The sequence below is a fragment of the Pseudochaenichthys georgianus genome, chromosome 12 (genome assembly GCF_902827115.2).
Source record: "Pseudochaenichthys georgianus chromosome 12, fPseGeo1.2, whole genome shotgun sequence".
Classification (NCBI taxonomy): Eukaryota; Metazoa; Chordata; class Actinopteri; order Perciformes; family Channichthyidae; genus Pseudochaenichthys; species Pseudochaenichthys georgianus.
In genome coordinates this window covers 2,417,051-2,435,279 of record NC_047514.1, presented here as the reverse complement: position 1 = coordinate 2,435,279, position 18,229 = coordinate 2,417,051, and the positions used below count along the sequence as shown (strand labels likewise).

At 40.0% G+C, this 18,229-nt stretch overlaps 1 protein-coding gene across 2 annotated transcripts in view; it reads right to left on the bottom strand.

The window, feature by feature from the left end:
- LOC117456430 (cingulin-like protein 1) overlaps positions 1-17,832 on the bottom strand; it is a 47,593-nt gene extending 29,761 nt beyond the window's left edge. For both annotated transcript variants that reach the window (XM_034096316.2, XM_034096317.2), the window contains exons 1-3: positions 17,738-17,832; positions 13,768-13,875; positions 9,169-9,299 (exon numbers count right to left, since the gene is read on the bottom strand). In XM_034096316.2, the coding sequence (XP_033952207.1) occupies positions 9,169-9,299; positions 13,768-13,875; positions 17,738-17,767 (269 nt within the window). In that variant the 5' untranslated portion in view covers positions 17,768-17,832. The remainder of the gene's footprint in view (positions 1-9,168; positions 9,300-13,767; positions 13,876-17,737) is intronic.
- Positions 17,833-18,229: the final 397 nt, after the last annotated feature.

The window sequence follows — 18,229 nt, the reverse complement described above, 5'->3', positions numbered from 1 at the left end:
TCACTGCTGTTATCTACTGTGCAGTGATAGCACTTAACAACATTTAGTATGAAAGTATGCAGAGGTAGAAACAAGTAGGGCTGCAGGATTCCAAAAAACTAATTGCAATTATAGTTGTCAATATCACTATCATTCGTGATTTTCGATACAAAACAAAACGATAAGAAACAATACTAACATGATCATAGTATGATTTTCTAAGAGGATATGGGCAGGATCCTTCAATACGTCTGTACAAATCTAATGTTTCACTGGATATTGCATCAATCAATATTGTGTTCTTAATAAAAAATTTGATAATTGTGCAGCCCAAGTAGGAGGGGTATACATTAGTAATACTTGCAGCAATGGAAGTAGTACTGCTAATATATGTACGAGCGACACTACAAGAATTGTCATACTCATATGAACAATTGTATAGAAGGGTAATGATACATGCAACAGCAGTAGCAGTACTTATAGTAGTCAGTCAAGCAGCAATAGGGACTTGGCTTGGCAACTGGAAGGTCATTCAAGTCCCGGAAAAACCAAGTGCTACCGAGGTGTCCCTGAGCAAGGCACCGTTCCCTACACTGCTCGCCGGGCGCCGTACATAATGGCAGCCCACTGCTCCTAACACTAGGATGGATCAAATAATGCAGAGAAAACCATTTTGTTACATAGTACCTGTACTGTGTAATGACAATAAGTTGAATCTATCTAATAGTAGAGGCAGAAACAACATAATGTAGAATAAGAGAGGGAAAACATATAGTATTCATATCTGTCTCGTGTATTAACTACCCAGAATAAGGTGCAAAGTGAAATGCCTGTATATATCATTCCAATAGCTTGCATATAGACTCTTATTCACTACTTCGCTTTTTTTAAACTATTTTCCGTTTTGTATTCCTTTTTAATATGTAGGCCTACTTGCACTATATTTTTCAGTTTTTCTGTATTATTGTGTTGCACTGTTGGAGAAGCCTGTGACCTAAGATTTTCATCGACATAACTACTCTGTAGCTATGTCCGTGTGACAAATAAAGACCTTGAACCTTGCTGCAGTGAGTGTAGTTCCCCATGTGTCCACTGGGAGGCAGTAAGCCTCTGCACAGCGTCAGCGATGAGAGGAAGAGAAGTGTTTTGTTTGTGAGGAAGAGGAGGAGGCTCTCATGAGAAGCCCTTGATGAACTCAGTGAAGAAGTGACATGAGACGAAAATTAGTCGAAGGGACGCAAACAACGGCAACACAAAGGCCCTCTGGGAAATATATCAATACTCTGTTCATGAGCTTTTCAAGGAGGCCTGGAAACTCCACCGTGTGTTATTATGAGAGGAAACAAAAACTACAGGACGATCGAGATCCTTCACCTTGTACGTAGCTACTGCTGGAACAACATGTTTTTGACACCGATATACAAAATGTGTGTGTCTAACAAAAGGGTTTGTATCACAGGTGTTCAGGCATTATAAAGTATCATGATTTTACCGAATCAATGCCAAATAATATTGAATTATTGAGTTATAAGAAAAAGTAAATGTTTTTGTAAGGGATTTTTGTTCAAAGACACATACTGTAACATATTCTCTAAAACACATATAGCCTACAGCTTCTTTTTTTTTTTACAATAATGTCAAGTCTTGTGTACAGATGCCCAGAAATCCAATACATTTATTTTAGACATAAGTCTGACATACATTTATTGAACGGTCTTTTTTTGTTGCTTCTATGCCAAATTAAAAGCAAATTTGGCGCCGTTTTTCATTTTCGATATGACACTATTGATGATATTTATTTCAAACTACAAATAAGAGGATGCCAGATTCAAGTAAATCACTAACTTTCTTTCTTGATCTGGTATGTCAAAGAAAAAATACAGATGACTACAATTTGGTTAATTGTGTTGAATCCACATTTCTGTATTCATTTGTATTATTTGTGTGTTTTGTTCGTAATCACTTTGAAACACAAACAACAGTAACAGGTTTTGAGAAAAATGAAGATTCACCTGCAGTAACAGCGATACCATGGCAACCTGTATATATCCTATAATATCTGTATTGTAGGAAATCTCACATTCATTCAACTTTAACTCCGAAATGTATAGCGGCGATGTTTCACTTTTATAAGACTATTAGCATCTTGAGAGGAATCTCCAGGAGGTTTCAAAACTTTGACGAGCCACTCTGTCACCTGTCAAGCAAACTGATCTCAGCCAATCAAACGACTTCATTAAAACGCTGTGCCGAGGAACATCATCCATTGGGTGTGAAAAGACAGTAATTACCAATGAATATCACACACACACACACACACACACACACACACACACACACACACACACACACACACACACACACACACACACACACACACACACACACACAACACACACACACACACACACACACACACACACACACACCACACTCTCTTTGCCAGCTGTCGGAGTGTTTTGATTAGCTGCTTACGTACAGAAAACGCGTGAATAGGACTCCTTAATTGCTCGAATGTATGTGACAAACACATTTCACTCCATAATTGCAGGTGAAACATGCAATTATGGAGTTTGCATATTACTTTCTTTTACATTAATGTACGTGCAGCCCGTCAAATATATCATTTTCAGTGTCAGGTCACGCAGAATATATACGCTTCTGCGCATTTATCCTGTGTTTATCGCAGGAAAATAACTCATCTGGATGAATAAAATCCAAGTGTTTGCATCGCGGACAAAGGTGATGCTTACAGACCTGTATGGAAATGTTCACGCATATTGATGCCTCTGCTTTACATGGTTTGTGTTATTATTGTTTTCATGCATATGCACTAATAGATACAGTCTGTTGAGAGAACGCAGGCCTATATTATCTCGTTTCACATCTCCATTGTGAGGATTTACTGCACATATCAGCATTTCAGCAACAACACATTACATTCACAATTTATCCTACAGTTTTTCTTTAACCGTTTTTGGGGCTGTTAGCATTTGGTTTATTGGAAAAACTAAATAATAATAATACAAAAAAGTCACTTTAGCTTGATGCATACACAATATATATTTATAAGAGATCAAAAAAATATATTTTTTTCTTTTTAACCCTTTAAATAAAAGTGCTTAGGATTCAAGGCTACAATAATTATGTTCATTTTCTTTCTGTTTTATTTATGCTATATGTAAAACAACACAAGTTTGTATTTTGACAAAGCACGTATGAACAAACTAATTCAATGAGAAAGTTAAAAAGTAGTTGTGTGTGAATGTGTGTATAGTTACGGTGTTAGATAACACAAAGACACAAATGAGAACGTGTTGCTGTATTAAAATAGTCCTCTTGTAATCCCTTGTTTAAGAATTCCCTCCATGTATTTAACTTTTACTTGTGTACACAAATAAATCTATAGGACTTTTGGTTACGAGACATTTTAAACCATGACAAAATAATAAGTCAAGGAAAAGAAACTCTAGTTGCAGATCAACAAACGGAAACATGGTGTGTGTTGTTTTAGTAGAAACACTTAAGTGGAAGAGGAAGGAGAGATGGAGAGAGGTTCAGGAGGGGCTGAGAGAAAGGGAGGAAATATGGGAAAACATCTTGAAACAAGAAACATTTGAAGGGGGATAAAAGAGGAAAGGAATGCAAGGATGAAGCCGACATATTAGGGGGAAAAGAGGAATCATGTTGAGTGTGCTTTTAAATCAGAATAAAAGACCACAAAGCTGTCTATGAAAATTGCTTATGGACCATCTGAAAAACTGTGCATCTTGAAAATGTCATCTGTATATTTCTGGTCAATACGTCTTTTTAAACTGCCACAGCTATTCTTTCTTATATAACGGTTGCATTGTTGGAGGAGCTCGGGACATACGATCTACACTGTAGCATATGACATTAAAACCTTTGAAATTACATTGAAATGTAATCTTTGATCTACTGCCAATATATATATATATATATACTCTTTTTGGCTTTTCCCTTTCCTGTGTAGCATGCAAGTGATCTGCAAGGCCTGACACACCGCCAATGGACTTTGTTTACTTCAGTGACATAGTGACATCACTGTGTTACTCTCGCGCTTCTATTGGCTAGCGCTCCAACACATTGCATGTGACAGGCTAAGGGGAGCGGGACATCTCGAGAGCAGAAAGTAGAAGACACCTCTGATTTCAGATTAGAAGTGAATGAGGCGTCTCAGCTTTTCCCCTTGAGAGATTTATGGTCGATATCAGATTTTCCGATAAGCAACAGATGAACCTTCCGAAAAGAAGAAGAAGAAGAAGAAGAAGAAAGAAAGAAGAAGAGAAGAAGAAGAAGAAGAGAAGAAGAAGAAGAAGAAAAGAAGAAGAAGAAGAAGAAGAAGAAGAAGAAAAGAAGAAGAAGGTTGGCAGAGTGGGTGTTTTCCAAACTGCCTGTTAGTCTTGTCAACAGACTGACGTCTCCTTGTATAACCCCACCAAACACTGACTGGGAAAATACCACAAAACACAACACCATCACTCTTCATCTACTACTGTGTGTGTGTGTGTGTGTGTGTGTGTGTGTGTGTGTGTGTGTGTGTGTGTGTGTGTGTGTGTGTGTGTGTGTGTGTGTGTGTGTGTGTGTGTGTGTTGTGTGAAAGCTTTCAGTCCATCATGCACCGCTGCCGCTAATAAAGAACGTATTGTTGCTTTTAAAGGAAGCGTGGCAGGATTTCAGGTTTGTATTACTTTGTAAAACTTCTGAAGGATAATATCACTGTTCACAACAAGATATATAGAAATAAAGAACATTTTCCAATTGTAGTCCGGTTCCTACATCTGATGCTCAGTTCCTATTGTCCAAATAGTTTTGTCAAGGTCTTTAAAAATCCACAACACAATGGAGCTTCATAGTATTTAGTCTGAGGCTGCTCACGGTCAATTTAAAGTCAATAAATACATTAACGGAAGGAGCTACACTATTAGTAGATCAACTGATAAGTCAACAATTTCAGCCATTTTGGCACAATTCATAAGACTAAGTACTCTATTGCCCCTTTCACACCAACGCGTTCCAGTTCTAGCTCCGTGCTTGCGCTCTTATGGTTTGGAACCAGTTTTTCTTTTCAGCCTCCGTTCTGTTTACACCGCCCAGAGCCCGACTGGTGCTGCGTCATGACGTCACCATTTACGTCGCTGATTTTCTCCCCCAACGGCGCTCACAACAACAACAATGGGGGACTGCGTTGGGTCGATGATCGTGTTTGCTTTTAATCGCACAAAGCCAGATTACATTAAATAACTACTTCTCAACCCTTATACTTTTCTCCAGAGTGCCGTGGTTCCTTGTTTATTAATGTGTTTTCAGCGGCATTTACCGACGGCTGCAGTGCTGCCCGCTGTTTGGCATCACAACGCTGTTATGAAAGTTTCTTTGGTACACTGTAAAATGGGTGATGTTACCATAGCAACCGAAACCTAAACTGACTATCTTGACTACTTGTGCTATCCTTATTGTGCATACGCCGTTTCTACAGGCACATTTTACCGGCGTATTTTCATTATGATTCTACTTGTGATAGTCGGACATGAAACCTGTGCAGCCCATATATTGATTCCCATCCGACCAGCTGCTATAATACAAAACGTCTGCCTGCCCTCCCAGTGATGAATGACAGCGGATACGGATGGTCAAAGTAAGGTACAAATAAACAGAAATCACACGAAGCCTGGTAGTGTTGCCTGACTCTTATAAAGTGTTGTGGTTGCGTTCTAGTCACTTTGCTCAGCGCTACTGATTGTTACAACTTGTATTTGCCGTACTCGCCATAAACGGTGATCAGGTTGATCCCGCCTCCGACGTAAGCGGTAAGAACCGGTTTTCGGGGAAAGAGCCGGCTCCGCTGCGCTGTCTGGTTCTGTGAAGGCAGGAAAACGGTGCTTATCAGGCTCTAGTCCGAACCGGCCCTGGAAACCGCGTTGGTGTGAAAGGGGCATAACTAACCAGTTCCAGTCTTCTCCATTGACGTTTTTTTTAAGGTATTTTGTTGACCAATATCTTTAGCTTTTGGGCTCTCCTAGATACTTTATTAGTAGAGTATATATATGTTTAATTAAACTTTTTAGATGCATCACATCACAAAACAACATTTAACTTTTCCTCGTTAATGTGTTAAAGTACTTGGAAGCTTTATTCTTGCGTGTTTCCCAACTTCACCGGCTGGAAGGTCAAAATCTCTTCAGCAGGGCATGCTGGGACACCTGCCTGGGAAGCTCCAGTAAGAATAAACTGTATTTATAAAACAGATTCTGAGGGAAGTTGGAAGATAAACATAACAGGAAAGTTAGCCATAAAGGGAGGAGTTTAAACGTTTAGTTTGCTGTATGTCAACGGTTCCAAATAAACAGAGCTTAAAGAAACAAGTTGCACAAGAAGCCTTCCTGAGTTTTTTTTGTATCTGAACGTGATGCCTTTGCTTTTCTTCCTATAGACCTTAATATACGTGGCATTTCAGATGTCAGCCTCCATCTCCTTTTGAGGCAAATGTTCTCTATAGATGTGGGTGAACAGACGTCTATTTCTCAATATAAGTCAATGGGAAAATGTATTTTTTGGGCCCAACGGCATCACATGACTGGCACCACCGTGAGGCCAGCACAAATACTTGCTTTGACGCGCTATCACTTCCTGTAGGCTTGCTGAACGAGCATTACAGCTGCTTTACCTCTCGCACAGAAACATGAAGGTTGTAGGGACATTATATTGTTGGGATTATGTTCTCACTTCTTACAGACAGCAGAAGAGTTGAGACTTTTTGGTGTTAGAAGAGGCATTATTATCGCATACACTGAGGAACTGTTGCAGGAGTTCTTGCTGTGAAGCTGCTTCAAGAGAAAGAGACTCTCCTTATCTCCTCTGTTAAAAGCTGCAGAGGTTAGCTCAATCCTCTTCTCCGTCACAAAGCCCAACCCCGTCTTCTTGGCACTGACTTTACTATAATCCTTCCTTTAAAGCGGAGGAAAACCCCCGGCAAAATGAAAGCAGGGTTACGTCTTCTCCCAGTAAGCCAAGTGGCTATTAGAAGTGGAATCCATGTAGGGCAGGGCAACATGACGGAGACGTGCAACAGAAACCATCTTTCTCCTCTCATTAAGCCTTTCATCCAGGAGCACGTCTTGGCGACGAGCTCAAACGTTGGAAATGTGTCAGAATAAGGTGTGTGTGTCTGTGTGTGTGTGAGAATTAGCACACCTTGTAATCCTGAGATGTGTTTTAGCTTGTCTCGTCTCACAGACCTGAGAGCAGTGTTGCCAGACTGATCGTCATGGCAGCAGAACAGAGAGAGTGGAGCGGCATCAATCTACTGACACCTGACATTTACTGTCAAAAGGGCGGAGGCACAATACGTTCATGTTATATGATCAAGATTGTTATCTCATCTGAGATTCTGCAACACTATGCAAACCATCCGTTTCATTCTTCTAGAAAAGAACCCAGATATTCGACTGATATCGAAGTTGCGTCACGCATTATTGTGTGCCGTGTTGAACAGTCACGCACAATAACATGATGAGAGCGTCATTTAAGGTAAAAAGTGTCAAATTGAAAGACAAATAAGCAATTATGCTACCTATTTTAATACTAAAACAAGCAATATTTGTATTTTTTGTCTAACTTGAACTTGAGTAAGGTTTAGGCTACAGTTCTTTTTGTATTTTTTCTATTTCTATTATTGAATCTTTTTGTGTTGGGTGAAATGTATGTGTTACTTTGAAACCTATGAGAAATTATCATGTCTTTCTTTTGTCAATACATTTTGATTTTTTGTTTGTTAGAGATCGGTAAATGTGTCAAGCTACTTAACAAAGAAATATAAAGAAAGATGGACATTCATGCTTCACTTTTGGGAATAGCAGGCTATAAATAGAGGAACAAATCAATCAGTTTTCGGCTAAATTGGGTCCTCAAACACACACACACACACACACACACACACACACACACACACAGTCACACACACACACACACACACACACACACACACACACACACACACACACACACACACACACACACAACACACACACACACACACACACACACACACACACCACACACACACACACACACACACACACACACACACACACACACACACACACACACACACACACACACACACACACACACACAGGCGGGATCCTGTTGTTCTCTCCAGCCGAGCAGAACCTGCTGCTGTTATGAGATACAGTAAAACTCCCATGCGTGTTTCAGCTCTGAGACAAACCCCCCACACACACACTCAGAGCTGCCGCCCACTCCCATGTTCACACACAACACACACTGCTGTTTATAGGAAGACAGGAGGCCGGTCACACAGAGAAGAAGAGAGGAGTGGGCCATAATGGGACACAATCTATAGGGATATTATGTTTACACATGCCAATGGTCGCAGGATGTGCAATATAAGTAAGGCTGGTTTTAGTCAAAGACGTCATGCTTAATTTCTTTTTCTGCTTTACATTACTATTCCACAGAGAAGTCCGTCTGATGGAACATCATGTACTCCCATGTAAGGGTTCTGGGATACACATGGATTCTTTAGGTGGCTGCTGAAGTGAAACGGACACAAAGAACCACCAATCAGCCATTCTTAGAAATGTATCATTAAAAAAAGCCCCGCTAGTCATCAAGGGTTGGAGAGAGACAGAACATTGTTTGTACAAAGAAACGTGTCCGATTGAAGTGGCAATATTACAGCTGCAAAACAAGTACTTTGTTGTCGTCTTGTTAAAATTCCTGTTGTCGTCTTGTTAAAATTCCTGCTGTTTTTATATCGTAATATGCCATTTTTTGTTCAATACAATGCAGCCCTTATTAGTATTATAGTTGCTGTATTTCCTACTTACAAAATAAGCTATTTTTATGACCAAAAACATGCATGCTAACAGTAAGATAACACTAACAGTTGAGTTAAATGCTGTATTAGTATCACCTTCTTTGATAGCTAACCTTTTCCTTATGGAGTTCCAAAGTATTTACAACCGTAAGAAAAGTTAAAGCATCAAGATAATGGATCCTGCTAGCTGCACCCTGCTGAAGAGTCCTGTGCTCTGTGATCCAGGACTCTGTGATCCAGGACTCTGTGATCCAGGACTCTGTGACCCAGGACTGCACACAGCAGCCTCCGCCGCGTACCAAACACACAACATGTATCTGACTCACTGAGTGTGGATGTTTCGGAGCTCCTGCTCTGTCTGTCTCTGCAGCTGCTGGAGGTGAAAGGTCAGATCTCTACTCAGAACAGCAAACCTCCGCAGTCCTCCTCTCTCTGTGTTCTCCTCACACGCCAAAGCCTGAACACAAAAAAACACAGAACTTATAGAAGTGTGCAACACACTCTGGCAGCCGGGCAGTTAGCCTCATCTTTTCATTTCTCAAACGAGGGCATTTAAAAAATAAAGTTTCGACCTTGAATTTGTTATTTTTGAAGCTACAGTACTGTGGAACGCTCTGCCCCTGGAGATCAGACAGGCCTCCACACTACCTGCTTTTAAATCGCTTCTTAAAACCCACCTCTTCTCCTTAGCGTTTTAACATTTGGCGTTTCAACATCTGTTGAGTGTTGCTTTTTTTGCATTTAAATTGTTTTTTGTTTTACTTGTACTTGTTTTATGGTGTGTGAGCTGAGCTGTATTTTATCTATTTGCCTGTACAGCACTTTGGTCTGGAGGTTTAAAGTGCTTTATCAATAAAGTTGTATTGTATTGTACTGAGAATTGAGAAATGCTAATTTTGATATGTATTAGGTTTGTAACCTAATTTAATAATTTAATGACCCATTAAACATAATTAATGGACATTAATGGCTGACAGGAAGCACAAATACTTTCACTGATGGATGATTTTGTGTTAGAATTATGTAATTTTGTTAATTTAGCTGGCCATAGTGAGTGCTGCTCAGCTGTATATCATGCTAACGTACAGTAAGCTAGCACATTATCATGTTACATTAGCATGTTAGCATGTTACGATGACTTGATTGTCTTTTTAGTGTCGGTCTGCCTTTACAACAACATATTAAAGCCATCGCAGGTTTAAAATAAATATGTTGCGGAGCCTGGGGAGTGGAGTACTATTCCTAGTAAAACGTTTTTTTTTAAAAAAGGGCAGAAATGTACAATAAAAACTAGAATATTCTCTGAGATCAACATCACTTTTTTGTGAGAAGAAAACATCTGAAAACGGTGGGAACCAGTATACCAAGGGTGCAAATAAGAGCCCTAATGGACATACTTCTATTGAGCCCACACATATCCTTTTCTTGAGTGGACATTGCTTACTGAAAACACACATAATCACAAGGGAAAAACACTTACTAGAAGTAGCCTACGATTAAGAGAAATTGAGGATTGTTTAGCGTTTTGAATCAAAGTGTTTTCCTCTGAGACCTAGACCTGTGTCTCATGCTATATTGAAATCATTTTGAGCAGTGCTGACGGAAAAAATACAGACACATGTTCCTTGAGTCATAGATCATATCATATTTAGCCCAGAGGGTATCTGATATGAGTACACTTACTAGTCTGCCGTATACATTTGTCAGACATAGCAACATGTTGAGTAAAATAGTGATGAATCACCGGATGAAGGAGCTCAGAGTGAGGGGAGACAGACAGACAGACAGACAGACAGACAGACAGACAGACAGACAGAAAGACGGGCAGGCGGGCGGACAGACAGACAGACAGACAGGCAGACAGACAGACAGACGGACAGACAGAAAGACGGGCAGGCGGGCGGACAGACAGACAGACAGGCAGACAGACAGACAGACGGACAGACAGAAAGACGGGCAGACAGACAGACAGACGGACAGACAGAAAGACGGGCAGACAGACAGACAGACGGACAGACAGAAAGACGGGCAGACAGACAGACAGACAGACAGAAAGACGGGCAGACAGGCAGACAGGCAGGCAGACAGACAGACAGACAGACAGAAAGACGGGCAGACAGACAGACAGACAGACAGACAGACAGACAGACAGACAGACAGACAGAAAGACGGGCAGACAGACAGACAGACAGACAGACAGACAGACAGACAGACAGACAGACAGACAGACAGACAGGCAGGCAGGCAGGCAGACAGACAGACAGACAGCAGGTGTAAAGAGGTAAAGAGACAGTGAGGAGTGAAAATAAAGTTGGTTGAATCAGGTCGTGACTCGTGAGTCTGAGCTGAAAGGAACAGACCGACTGAGTCATGCTGGCAGAACATGACAAACCCGCCGTCTGTCCGTCTGCCCGTCTGTCTGTCTGTCCGCCTGTCTGTCTGTCTGTCTGTCTGTCTGTCTGTCTGTCTGTCTGTCCGCCTGTCTGTCTGTCTGTCTGTCTGTCTGTCTGTGGCCATGTGTCTGAGAGACATACTGCCACTATGTTCACACAGTAGCCAAATCTGAGTCAGACCACAATCCCACAGCTTACGAGTGGAAATGTCATTTGTTTCTCAGACGAGTAATTATTACATGTAAGAGTTGTTGTGAAACACAAACACTCAAGAGGTTCAAGACTAGGACAACATCACACAAGAGTCATTTCTCCCAAATATTCACGCATTTCCTCGTCAGTATTTTGTAGGTATTGTGCCATTCCACAGTTGCAGGGTTTCTGACCAAATGTATGAAAGCCCATAGGGGACCTTATGAACATTTAAATGTAATTCAAATTAGTTTTTCACATTTTCACTCTTGTTTTATATGAAATAATCAAAAAGTGGAAATTGTACATGGCAGGAAATGTGTTAAAATAAACCTCAACATTTGCGCCACTCATTTCTGCCTAGCAACGGCTGTTGTTTAGTGTCTTCTGCACATTTCTGCCTAGCAACGGCTGTTGTTTAGTGTCTTCTGAAAAGCAGAGTGCCAGATAACGAGCTAGAGATAGATTTTATGGATAGATACAGACGTAAACACGAGTGCATTCCTTACGGCACGTATCAGACAAAGCATGCATAATCTCCATGGTGATATAAACACGATACCAACCAAACTATTTTTTACCTTTTTACCTAATATTCTTTATCCAGTAAGTAAATTAGTTAACATATTTGTTTTGTTTTTTGTTGTACCCCTTGGTTCATTGAATTACAATTAATTATTAAATAAAGTTGAGTAACTGTAATTTCTTTTTTAAAACCTAATAAAGTGAATTGAAATTGTTATTTTTTAAAGTTGTAATTAGTAAAACTATTTAAAATGTTTATAGCTTGACTGTTTCGGACAGGGTGTAAAAATGCCCCTTCACCCTCCCTGGAAGTTGGAGTGTCATGAAATATTGAGGCTTGTTGTTGTTGTTGTTGTTGTTGTTGTTGTTGTTGTTGTTGTTAAAGCCCAGTGAACAATATTTCAAACATAGAGCTACTTTTATTTGATTTAAGGGAAAAAGTCACATATGCGATTGAGTAGGGGAACAATAGATTTGAGCTGTGTTTCTGAACAGAAAGGGAAAGGAAAGGGCGAAAGTCAGACAGAGTAAAACAGGGAGGATCTCAGATTCCCACGAAGAAAATGGAGAGAAAACCACAAGCGAGAAAGAATGTAAAAACAAATCCCCGTACAAACCCGTTGGAGGGAATACAGTAAGACAGTGTTGAGCAATTAGTCCTCGAGCCGCAAACATTCATGTTTTAAGAGCATCAGAAAGACAGTCGATGTCAGCATAGACAGACTGATACTTGATGGCTTTGTTCTGCTGGTGATAACATCTAATCTCTTGTCTCAGATTCCTGCGAAGCTGCAAAGACACTCGTAGCGATTTAAATCATTAAAAAGTCATGTGTTTCCATGACATTTAAAACAGGGAAATTCAGCTTTAGGTCATGATGGTAGTTTTATTAGAATCTAATTGACTGTTATCACCACCTGCAGTATAATGCACCCCTTACGGTTTACTTGCAGTCATGCACTTTTTGTATGCTTGTAATGTCTATCATTTGTAATTAGAGCTTCAACTCACTCTAGTCGCTGAATATCTTTTAGATTTAGATTCATAATTTGGTCTAGGGATGTCAGGGTATCAGACACAATAACAATTTAATAATTGAATACTGAAAATGTGAACATACTGACTTTTCACTTAAAGGTGGGGGAGGTGATTTTGGGGAAACCAGCTCGAGATCGCTGGAATGTGAAAATACACAACTGGAGAAAATCTGCCACTTCCTCACAGAGCCCCTCCTCCAACACACACAAACGCACACATGACCAATGAGGGCACGAGATCAGTTTGTGCCCAGATGGAAGGCTGACAGGCAGGAAGGCCATCCAGTTACTTTAGCCGGGCCGGCTCAGGTGATTGGTCGTGCTTTTTACAGCGCCACGGCTTCCAAAGATGAAATTTTTTTATGGATTTTTTTGTCAAAGCATTTAATGTATTCATTGCTATCGGGATGTTCAGAGCATTAAGAGTCAAATTGTATTTGCAACTACCTTTGTAGAAGTTACACTTTATCATAACTTATAAACTGAATGTTTAATTACTTCGTATCAATAATACTATTCTTTCTTTTTTTTAACTCTTTCTTTTTAAAAGGGTGGCCATTTTTCTACAGAAAAGTTACTTTTTCATCTATAAAAAAATGCTTGAACAAACTCAATTGTGAACACATTGCATCACACATTAAAACTCACATAAAAGTGAACAAAAGTGTATTAAAAAACCCAGTAGTAACTGCTGTTCTTTAATTGCCTTTCAAGTACAAACTCACTTTACATAAGGGTTAATATAAAGGTGAGATTTACAAGATGTCTCATCATTTACCTGTAGCTCCTCAGCGAAGCGTGGCTTTAGGACGTGATCTTCTGTCGGCTCTCGTAGTGTGTCTGGAGACGCAGGGAAGTCCTCTCTGTTTCTCTGGAACTCTGCAGGCTTTAGAGAAAGAGAAACCGACTGAGTATTCCATCAACTTTCACCACAGTAACCCTCATACAGTCAATCTGCCAACTATTTCCCAATCAGCAGCGACCAAACACTACTGGGATCCTATTGGCTGTCGATGAAGTGATGCTTCTTTAAACTAGGGAGGCGTGTGGCGCAGTGGATCGAGCCTTGGTGTTGGGATCAGGGGGTCACAGGTTCAAACCCCACTGCAGTCAGCATGTCGTCGTGTCCCTGAGCAACATACTTCACCCCAAATTGCTCCTGTGGGGATTGCCCTCAGTATTGAGTATGTACGTCGCTTTGGATAAAAGCGTCTAACAAGTCACATGTAATGTAACTACTACTACTCAATCTCTATTCTAAATGTGCACTATGGTTGTAGACCTTAAGCAGAAGGACATTCTGCAAATAGTGTTTGAGTATGTGGACATCGTTAATGTTAAGGACTAAGGCAACTCCCAGCTAGCATGATCTTCCTCTGGTTCTGGAACAAACCCTTTCATTGGTGAGGAATGGAGACAAACCGGTAGGATCACTCTCCACTCTCTAGACTAAAATATGTTCAAGTGAGCAGCTCGAGGAATTACTGTAGATGTCCTGAATACAAACACACAGCTGTTTCCAGACACAAAACACAACAGTGGACCAAAGTGTGTCAGGAGAATCAGACGGATGGAGGAATCTGATTGGACACATAAAGTCCGGAAAGTTTGAAGAACAATTGAGGGAAATTAGGAAAGTGAATATGAGTGAAACAACATCACAGAAGTAATTGTCGTGTTAGTAAGTGACTATGTTCGCCTTCTTAGCCGTAGCTTCTTCTCTAATCATTGTTTTTTTGTATTGAAATGTCTGTAATCGTTATTTGCACTAAATATCATGTATGTCTGTTCTATCGACCAATAAGCATTTAGTGATACATGCTCAGTATATTAAAATGAGATGAACCTGAATCATTTCTTTGTTCTTTTCAGGATTAAAAGCTCCATCAGAGCCACATTAGACATCATTAAACGGAGGAGTCGACTTGATGACTGCTCGTCAATTATTACAATATTTAAATTGGAGGTCTGTGCTCTTCGAATGCCATTCCAGTTGTATTATCTTACTGGTTAAACAACTTGAAAATAAATAATTAGCCAACAAGGCCATTGGTGCATTCAGGTACATTTCCTGCGTATGGAAGTATTTTCTTTGACTGTGGGGTGTTCTTGAACTTCAAGTAACTGTTCAAGTATTAAGCAACACATAGTTTGTTTGTTTTTTAAAGTAAGCATGCTTTAGCAAACAACCTTTCCATTAAACCCCAAGCCATGGCAGGTGAATCGACGCAGTTCAACACAAGATATGAGTCGAGTGGCCATGTTTACTTAAGAAAAGTCATTTAGGAAGTCTTCATTGAGACTGCAATTTGTTAATAGGGTTGAAGTCATTGTTTAAAACTGAAGCAGCAATAGGGTTGACCTTCAAAGTTTAAAATCTCCAATGTTTCGGATGACTTTGTACAAAACAAAACGTTAGGCTAGAAAACCCTAAATATCTTTTCTTTTTGAAGCAAAATAGAATCAACTGCCAAATGTTTACATTGGTTTGAGCAGCTAAATGTCAAAGTAGGCCATAGTAGGTGTTGCTAACCACAATACAAGTCGTCCTACTGAACAGACTCTCCCCACCCACCACTGTGTAAACACACCACAGAGTGCCATTGTGAGACTAAGCTCAAGAGGCTCATATGTTCATCTTAAAAGGAAGGAATCAATCTGCATGCATATATATAAAAAACTACAGATGGACAGCAGGCAATTAATTCCCTTACTCTCCATATGAGTGTATGCATTCACAACACGAGTGGGCTGGGTGTTGGTGACACACTGGATCTATGTTGTCTGATTAAACGCAATCAAAACACGTCCATTGTTTTTTAATCCCTCTGAGAATGAGGACATGTCTCGACAGGAGCAGAGAGGAATGTCTCGTTGTTAAAAGCATGATGGAGGTAAGATAAACAACTCTCTGAATATACAGTATTTAAGGAGACATTGTAGACCCAACAAAGTCATTTTTTCAAATCTCGTTATAAAGTATAAGGGTGGCTTAAGAATGTGGGATGCCATCATTTCTCTCCTGGTAACTTTCCAACCCTTTAAATTATGTTTATATACTGCTCATTTGCTTTCTAAATTACATTTACCAGAAAAACATAATTGGGAAAATGGATTAGTCGTATATGGATGTCATTTCTCGGAGACTGACAGTATAACATCTGAATCAGAATATCGTCATCAGACATAGGTAGAACTAAATGTTGTTTAGGCAAAACATTTAGGCAATTAAAGATATTAAACACTTCTGTACAAATGTTTCTGTATCAATAATTAATCCCTTCTTTATTATTGGTAACCACAGTTAGAAAACACATTTCCTTTAGCAAACACCATTTCCCAGAAGCCCTAGACCAGGGGTGCCAAACTCAATTTCATCGTGGGCCACAGTAGCATTATGGTTGCACTCAAAGGGCCGGTTGTAACTATATAAATATACATATATAAAATAAATACAAAATAGATATATAAAATAATGTGTTGTATTACATTATTGCCTCTGAATTGGATTATTATCGGTTAAGGTAATAACTTAGTAATTATCTACGTCTGAAAGCAGAAGTCCAGGGTAAATAATTGCAACTCTCTTCAGTGTGCAAAACGAGATGCATTGTGGGACATGTAGTTTATGGGCAACCTGCTTCTGTAAAGTGCCATCTAACCGTATAATAAACATATTGTATTCTTTGCAAGCTCTTGTGGGCCACATAAAATGAAGTCGCGGGCCGGATTTGGCCCCCGGGCCTTGAGTTTGACTCCCCTGCCCTAGACGGTTATGAGCGAATCGTGGAAGTTCGACCTAAGACACTACTAGAACGTAACCATATATACTCTTTACCAAATGTCAGCAGGACCATACAGCAGTTCTGATTGCAGAGGTTACAGCAAAACCATTTTATATAGAGAATGTAATGGTTATGGACGAAACCAAGTTACGAGAAAGTACCTGCGCTTGAACGTTGTCATGGGACCGTATGTGTTGTTTCTTACAGGCGTTGACCCAGGGTGAATTTAGCTGATTATCTAAGTTTAAAACGCCATGACTAATAACTTTCACATTACATAACTTGTCCCCACTTTACTAAACGCAATTAAATTGTTAAAATGTGCAAAAGCTGTTACCTGGTACGTGCATGCCTCGACGCATTAATGCAATTACACACGAAAACCTTCACAACCTCTTGCCCTGTGTCATGGTGTCAGCCAAAGGGTAGACAATCTCAATCATCCTAATCCCTGCCAAAACAACACCAACTTCATCATTATGTCAAAACTACCAAAATTATCTAAACATCACAATGCTTCTTTATTAAATATGAGACATAGTAGACAAAGTAAATTACTTTTCTTACAACAACATTAAAAAGTTGTTAACTAAGGCTTTAAAAAGATTATGTTTTAAAACAAGAACATTCATCAAAAGTAATAATATGCCTTAAAAATAATGTTAAGCTAGCTAAAGTGCTGCACTTAGCTAGCTTAACACACTAGCTGCAGAACAAAACAAATGTGTAGCTTTACCTCACCAAGTATTCAGGCTATAAGCTTTGTTACTTGTCTTTAATAAATAAAGTTAAATCGAACATCTTCAATATAAAGATTTGAAAAGTTAGCTGACGGACCAAAGATCTGTTATCAAGCTAGCACGTTGTTTCAGCAGTGAAGCTTAGAGAAGACTCTTTCCCTCACTGGTTGAAGGCAATTAAATGTAGCTTGTTAGCGGTTACAATGTTCTAAAAAGTACTCACTGCAGGTCTCGGAGAGAGAGAAGTGTTCATGATGACAGACAGACTCAAAACTGACTTTCCTGACTGAGCTCAAACTACAGGGGGTTCCTGTGTGTGTGTGTGTGTGTGTGTGTGTGTGTGTGTGTGTGTGTGTGTGTGTGTGTGTGTGTGTGTGTGTGTGTGTGTGTGTGTGTGTGTGTGTGTGTGTGTGTGTGTGTGTGCCGCAGTCCTGTGTACATGGAGATGACCCTAACTACAACCTCAAACTGACCACAATGGACACGCAGAGTGAGAGAATGTGAGTTTGTTAGTTAATATCTGTCTAGGTGTCCTGTGCCCGATTGATCAGTGTACTCAACCTCTCGTGTGTGTGTGTGTGTGTGTGTGTGTGTGTGTGTGTGTGTGTGTGTGTGTGTGTGTGTGTGTGTGTGTGTGTGTGTGTGTGTGTGTGTGTGTGTGTGTGTGTGTGTGTGTGTGTGTGTGTGTGTGTGTGTGTGTGTGTGTGTGTGTGTG